Source organism: Exserohilum turcica, assembly GCF_000359705.1.
Source record: "Exserohilum turcica Et28A unplaced genomic scaffold SETTUscaffold_3, whole genome shotgun sequence".
Taxonomy (NCBI): domain Eukaryota; kingdom Fungi; phylum Ascomycota; class Dothideomycetes; order Pleosporales; family Pleosporaceae; genus Exserohilum; species Exserohilum turcicum.
Window position 1 is genome coordinate 2,519,220 of NW_007360136.1, and position 8,180 is coordinate 2,527,399.

General features: G+C 47.9%; 1 protein-coding gene across 1 annotated transcript; it reads left to right on the top strand.

Moving 5' to 3' along the window:
- Positions 1 to 2,649: 2,649 nt before the first annotated feature.
- SETTUDRAFT_20760 (uncharacterized protein) lies at positions 2,650 to 3,219 on the top strand (the record flags this gene model as incomplete). Its single annotated transcript, XM_008028736.1, has 1 exon — positions 2,650 to 3,219. One exon carries the CDS (start codon positions 2,650 to 2,652, stop codon positions 3,217 to 3,219), a length of 570 nt encoding a protein of 189 aa, XP_008026927.1.
- Between the last annotated feature and the right edge of the window lie 4,961 nt (positions 3,220 to 8,180).

Below are 8,180 nucleotides of genomic sequence, written 5' to 3' on the forward strand. Positions count from 1 at the left end.
CAACGAAGTTTGCTCATCCCCTTGCTGTGGGCAGAGATGAGATGGTTGGGGTGCCGGCGGATGAACTGGTCAACCCAGCTTTCTGAAACCGGCTTTCCAGCCAAATCTGAAGCAAAGCGTTGTATCATTTCCTTTGTAGGTGGCAAACGTCGTTTGGTAAGCGTATCGATGTATCGTACAAGCTCCTTCTCGTGTTGTGGATGGAGGGAGAGGTTGCGCACGCCATAGGCCTTAGTTTCGCCGCGGTGTCGTCTCATCAACGTCATTCGTGCTACACCATGCTTTTTCGCGATTGCTTGATACGAGAATTTATCTCCTGGTTCTCGCGATTCGATTTCTGCAATCGCTTCTTGAATCGGGTCCATATTGGTTGAGTTTTGACGCGTTGAAGTTTTGTTGTTGTGGTGGTGGGGGTGCTCAACTGGCGATGGTGCTCATCTGGTGCACGGGCACTGTAGGCGAGGCTGATACTCAGCCGCGTATTATTATTATTGTTCCATTAGAGTCTAGTGAGCTCGAGGCTATGTAAGACTTTGGCCAAGGCCGTTCTAACTAGATTTATTTACAAATACGAGTTTGTGCTTGAAGTATGTCTGTGGTGCTTCGGCCTTTATCTAGGTAAGCAATAGCTATCGCTTACTAGACGCCTAGTGCTAAAGAGCATTTTGATAACAGAAAGAGATGTTAGAAAGCAAAGCAATCCTCTAGCGGGCTCTTTTAGGGATAAAAAGAAAAAGTTTCAACTTAGGTAGTTTTAATGAGTAACTCTCTCGTTCATTTTTAATAAGTCTTCATCTCAAGTTTTAGTGAGTAACTCTCTCGTTTCGACTTAGTGCCCAGCGAGTAGCAGCTGTCTTGGCGTTTCGACTTGGTGCTTCTACAGAGGTAACCAGTCTCTGTATCAGCGTTTGGATTTGGTGCCACAGTAGGCGAAGACTGTCATGGCGTTTCGACTTATTTTGCTATTACAGACCAGAAAACTGTTATAGCGTTTTTGAATTTTGTGCCACAGTAGGCAAAGACTGTCCTAGCAGTTGGATATGGTGCCACAGCGGGATTAGGCTGTCTCGGCGTTTAGATATAGGATTTTTGATTTTTGTTGTTTTATTTGGTGTTTTTAATTGTTTTTGGTTTCGTTTGGTAGTCTCCCTATTAGTTATCAGGGCGGTCTGTGCGTTCTCGAAGATTTTCGCATTTCGAACACGTCGCAAGAATACCGACAATACCCCCTTTAGCACCTCAACGAGAGGGCTGCACACATTAGAGGTGGCGTAAATCGGTTTCTCGCGACGTGTTACCCCTATATCTGATAGAAAATTGACGAGTTTTGATGAAAGATTTCTGCTTAAAAGTTGGTGTGTGTGTGTACTCAGCCGCGTACCTGAGACAGAAAAGCAATGGTAATAGCACTCATAAGGCTGCGCGCGTGCGCGCAGCTAGAGGACACAGAACAACTCAATACACTCAGTTTCTATACTTAAGTTTATCACAGTCTTTTATCACAGTGACCCAAAAAACAAGTCCTTGATTAGAAACCCCTCAGAGTCTGACAATATCACAGAGTTTAAAGCAGCCTAACTAATCACCCCTTAGTTTAAAGTAGTTATCCATAAACTACTAACAAACCATAGCCTAGAGGTCCTAAAGGAGGAAATTGAAATCTTCAATAAAGGCCTAAAGGTAGTAGGCAGCCCCTTCTGGTTAACACTAGAATCTAGAAGAGAAAACCAAAACTTTAGATCCGCCTGCGTAGCTTTTGCTACAGAACAAGAAGCCCAAAGAGCTATTAGAGGAAAGCTCTGTATTCTAGGGCAGAGCCTTAGAGCAGAGAAACTAAGAGTTATTAATAACTCTAAATAGTGCTCTAAATGCTAAGGTTTTAGGCACCTAGAGGCTAAATGCTCTAAAGTAGCCTGCTAGATCTGCAGCGAAGCCTACCACACTAGCCTCTACAAGTGTAACTCTTGTTTAAGCAAAGGTAAGCCTTGCGTTTATACTATCTTTAAGTGTGTAAATTGTAGCAAGCCTTACGTAGCTAATAGCTAAAACTATAAAATCCTATAAGCTAGGACATCTAGGACTACTACTGTTACGAACAAACAAGAAGGATTCCTCTTAACAGGTTTTCATGAAAGGGTTGCGGAGTCAACCTAAGGAAACAAAGGTGTCAAAGGACGCTAGGGAAGTGATCAGCGCGGGGCGCTTGGGGTCACGTGACTTGGCATCTCGCCAAGAGGAGACATCTGGAGATGCCAGGTCCTCGAGAGATGCCAGGACATCTGGAGATGCCAACTGCATCAGAGATGCCAGTGGCTTGGCCAGATGCCAGGACTGAAGCAATGAGGATATAAGGATGGATGGATTTCATTATTTACTCTCGTTGTGGTCAACTCAGAATAGTTCATCTCTTACACAGATTGATACTAGTTATTCTATCTTAGTATAGAATGGATTGTTTACTCTTTCGGTTAAATCCTATAACTCTTTTCCACGATAACGCCATATAACAATCGCACGGCTTACCGCTTAAGTCTACTCGCCCTAACCCGGACCGAGATCAGAGAAGTATTGCCCAACCCCGTGTAACACTTTGACCACCATTGGCCTTTGTGGAAGGATTAACCAACAGTTGCCCAATTAAGATTCAAGATGTCTCATAATCACTCGCAATCACAGGCCAATGTCGGCGGACCAGTACAGGGCCCCGGACAGGTGCCACGACCAGCAATCGACGACGAAATGCTGACCCCGAGTGATGAGGAAGATGACGACGAGGACGCACGAAACTTACGAGAGTTGCGGAATCTTAGGCGACAGGCCACGATCACGCAGCGGCAGATGGCCAGCATGCAGGATATGATCAATCAGCTCTCGAGTCAGCTGATGGCCACCCCGAACGAGAAGAAGTCTATCATGAAGCCCAAGATAGCGGCACCTGAGAAGTTCGACGGAACCCACACCGAACTGTGGACATTCCTTACCAACATCGACTTGTACTGCGAGTACAACGGAGTACCAACAGACCAGGATAAGATCCTTGTGACAAGCACCTACATGAAAGGCAGGGCAGCCAAGTGGATGGAACCCTATGTCAAGGACTTCCTGAAGGACGCAGACAATCTCGGAACCAAAAACGAGACCCAAGGAATATTCGGAAACTGGGACAACTTCAAGAAGGAGATGGGACGGATCTTCGGGGAAATAGACGAAAAGAACTAAGCGGAGAAGGCAATTACTCGCTTGAAGCAGACTAAGTCAGTCTCAGCATACACGGCAGAGTTCAAACAGCTACAGGCAAGAATCAATTGGGACGATGCTGCGCTGCGAACCGTGTTCGAGAGCGGTCTGAAGGAAAATGTTAAAGACGGTCTTGTACACCACGAAAAACCAGAAACCCTTCATGCTCTAATAGAGCTGGCCACGCGAATCGACCATAGGCTATGGGAACGTTACGAGCAGAAGAAGCGCTCATTCCAGCCTACCCCGGCCAACACAAGGAAGCCACGACACAGCAAAGACAGAGATGGCGACACCATCATGACAGGCAAGGTGCAAGAAAACAAGAACCGGAACGCCTGAGGAAAGGGTCAAGACGGCCTTTCCAAGGAAGAACGCCAGAAGCGTTACGAGAAGAAAGCATGTCTCCGATGCGGCGAAATAGGACACTTCCGCAGAGACTGCCCAAAAAACGAAGTCAGGCAAGGTCAAGTCAAGATTGGGATGATTAGGTGCGGAACACCTTACCCACGGGACATGGAACCCGACGACACGCTTAGTGACCTGGACTTGTACGAGGAGGCACGACAGGAGTCAGACGAAGCCTTCGAGATGGTACAAGAAGCCGTAGGATTAAAAGACTTCAAGTGGGACGACCCACTACCAACGGACCATAGGGTTGAAGGGGCTGAGGTACAACGCCGCCTAAGAAACCAACTATGCTGGATGTGCGGAGACGCCACACACCAGGCTGATGATTGCGCTCTCGAAGAACGAATCATCATCACGGGCCCAAATAGCGAAGAAATAGGTTATTAAGCAATACACGAACAACCTAGTTTCAGGGACCCCGAAGTCGAAGTCGAGGATACGAAACCTCGCACGTTCAAGGAACGAATGGAGCAACACGAGCGCCTACCTTGGGTCGACTGCAGGACGCAGTGCGACTACCACCTGAGGAAACGGGAAGAAACCAGGGATAACGAGGACGATTGCTGCCATACACATCTGTGGTACAATAAGTGTCGAGTGGATGGATGCCACATACACCAACGAGAAAAGCAGCAAGCACACTAGAAACTATGTTGGTTTCAGTGCAAAGATAACTGCGACTACCACAAGGAACAAAGAAGGAATGCTCGGAAGGTAGACGACTTCTACCATAGCACCTTATCAGCACAAGAATGCACGGCAAGGAAATGTCGCATGCACCGACGAGAAACACCAAGGGTGGCAACGACGCGGATGCAAGCCATATTAGCAGCGACATCGGGACCGGTTCCCCACGATTATATGCATTGGTCTTTCTGTTACGACTATGCCTGCCAAGCGCATTTTGATGCTAAAGTCAATAACGGATACTTTCCTAAGAAAAGGGGAAAGCAGTTAAAAAACTAGGATGCCACCAGGGACAGGGTCACGCTGGTGAAGGCAGTCCAATAACGACCCTCAAGGAAGTCAAGAGCGTAGGCACGCAGGATCTTAGACTTCGAGCAAGTGTCCTAGTGAACGGACACAGGATGACAGCGATCATAGACAGTGGTGCTGCCCGAACAATGATCTCACCCCGAGTGGTGGAGAAATACGATATACCCCATCAGACCAAGAAGGTGCCAATGCGAGTGGTATTGGCCGACGATAACCCCATGGCATACGGGAACGGCATGATCAGGCTAGAAACCAAGCCGGTGTCAATGGAATTGGCAGGCAGGAAGAGCCGCGTGAAGATCAACATAATGGACCTCGGAGAGGAAGATATCCTCATAGGTTATGACTGGTTGTTAGAACACAACCCGGCCATCGATTGGCAAAAGAAAACAATACTCAGCCAAGAACCTGTGCACAAGGTTGCTAGAGTACGAAAGGAGACGAACCCGGTTATCCAGAGCTCACCCAAGGACGGGAGGATAGGTACGATCTCACCACATAAGATCGCGAGAATCTATGTGAAGGACCCTCGGAAAGTAGGAGTCATATGGATGCGGCAGGTCGCGACTAAGGAAGACGGACTGGCACCACAGTTGGCGATACCAACAGAATACCAGACGAACGAGTTTAGAGAACTGTTCGAGGAAAACGAAGCAACAGACCTAGCAGAACACCAGGACTGGGATCACGAGATCGTCCTCGAAGATAGAGCTAAGTTGAGCCCAGGAGGAATGTACCCTATATCGCCCGAGCACGATGCTGAGCTGCGGGATTACCTCTAGAAGAATTTAAAAAAGGGATTTATCAGACCAGGACACGGCCTGATGGCCTCTCCAATACTGTTCGTAAAGAAGCCGAACGGGAAGTGGCGACTGTGTGTCGACTACCGACGGTTGAACGCGGTCACAGTAAAGAACCGATATCCCTTACCACTCATAGGAGAGCTCATGGATCGACTCCAAGGAGCCAAGTGGTTTACGAAGTTCGACGTCCGCGAAGGGTTCTATTGGATTAGAATCAAAGAAGGACACGAGTGGAAGACGGCCTTTAAGACAAAGTATGGACTATACGAGTACACAGTTATGCTATTCGGGTTGACGAATGCGCCGGCGACGTTTCAGTTGGTGATCAATAAGGCGCTCCACGAATATTTAGGAATCTTCGTTACGGCCTACCTAGATGATGTATTGGTATACACCAACGGTACGCTGGAAGAGCATGTCGAACATGTCAAGAAGGTACTGCGGAAGCTTAAGGAGTACAAGTTGTACTTACAAGCTAGCAAGTGCGAGTTCTATACAAAGGAAACCAAGTACCTAGGCTTTATTATCTTAACAAAGGGTGTTAAGATGAATCCAAAGAAGATCCAGACTGTACAGGAATGGCCAACCCCTAAGACAGTTAAGGACGTGCAATCCTTCCTAGGATTTGCGAACTTTTACCGAAAGTTCATCAGGAACTACTCCTGGATTACGACCCCTCTCACGGAGATCACGAAGAAAGAAATTAGGTTTAAATGGACTCAAGAATGCCAGAAAGCGTTTGAGACGCTCAAACAAGCATTCTTGGAGGCACCCGTACTAGAGATGTACGACCCAAGACGAGAAACGCGAGTCGAGACCGACGCGTCAGATTATGCACTCGGAGCTGTACTGTCACAGCAGTGCCTAGATAAGAAATAGAGACCGGTGTTCTACCATTCACGGAAGTTCTTAGGAGCAGAGCTAAATTACGATGTTCACGATAAGGAGCTACTAGGAGTAGTCGATGCCTTTGAACAGTGGGAGGTGCATTTGTTAGGCTTGCCCCACACGATCGAAGTGTTTTCCAATCACCAGAATTTGACGAGTTTCATGACGACAAAGAAACTCAACCAACGACAAGTCCGATGGGCTGAGATGCTAGCTCAGTTCGACTTCAAGATAACCCACCGAGCTGGATCGCTCAATGGAGCAGCAGATGCCCTGAGCCGAAGATCCGACCTACGAGAAGAAGGTCACCAGGAACCACACGAAGCAGTACTCAAGATGATGCCCGACGGTACCTTGAGGTACAATCAGCCGGACTTGGTACGAGTAAAAGTTATAGCTCACCAAGTCACGACGCTCCAACAGCAATGGCAGGAGAAAGCCGCAAACTGGCAATTCGAGCCCGACGCCGAAGGCTCCGATGAATTGTTACAAGACGAGCGAGAGTACCGGGATATGATTTCGAAGGATTGAACATATGTACCTCCTCACATGAGATCGAGTCTCATCCAAGAACTGCACGAGTCCCCAGAATACGGACATGCAGGAGTAGAAGAAATGGTTAGAAGACTGGCGAAGGCGTTTGCCATACCACGCTTGCGAGCGACGGTGCAGGATATCCTAGGCAACTGTTTGGCATGTCATTAGAACAAGCCCAAGAGACATAAGCCCTATGGCCTGTTGCAGCCCTTACAGCCACCAACACGACCATGGACTAGCGTTACGATGGACTTCATAGTGAAGCTCCCGAAATCAAGAGAACCTAGGTCCGGCCGACTTTGCGACACGATACTGGTAATCGTATGTCGATTGACCAAAGCCGCAAAGTTCCGAGCCACAGAGGAGACTATTACGGCAGACGAATGCGCGTACGAAGTCACCAGAGCATTAACAGCGGAGCATGGAATGCCCGAAGAATTCATAACAGACAGAGACAAGCTGTTTACGTCCAAGTATTAGGACACGTTCTTGGCAAAAATGGGAGTCAAGAAGAAGCTATCGACTAGCTTTCACCCAGAAACAGATGGCCAGACGGAACGGACGAATCAGACTTTGGAGCAGTACCTACGGATGTACGCCAACAAGCTGCAGGACAACTGGGTTGAACTCCTGCCGACAGCACAATTGGCCTACAATAGCTCAAAGTCAGCTACGACGAAGAGGTCACCACACTACGCGAACTACGGGTATAAGCCAGTTGCTCATCGGGACCCAAAAGACATCGAAAGTATCGCAGTAGGCGCAGAAGACAAAGCACGTCTTATGCAGGAATTGCACGAAGAACTAAGCAAGAACATAGCTCAGCAGAACCTCACGACATCCAGGGCCGCGAATAAGCAAAGGATTGAGGGACTAACCTTTAAGAAGGGGGACAAAGTTTTCTTGTCAAGACAAAACCTGAAAACTAAACGACCATGCAAGAAACTAGACAACCTCCGAGTAGGACCATTCGAAATCCTAGAGGAAGTCGGGAAAGTGAACTACAAACTAAAACTCCCACAAAGCATGCGAATCCACCCTGTCTTTCACAAAAAACTCCTGGAACCAGCACCTCCAGATGCCGAGCTAGCAACCGATATAGAGCTCGAAGACGACGAGTACGAAGTCGAGAAAATCATAGACCTGCAAAAGTTCAGAGGTCAGTGGAAGTACTTGGTCAAGTGGAAGGGATGGCCTGAGAGCCATAACACTTGGGAACCTGAAGGAAACCTGACGAACAGCGAGTCACTGGTACGTGAGTACCATCGGAAGTATCCTCGGAAGCGAGAATCGGATTCTCGTAGGAAA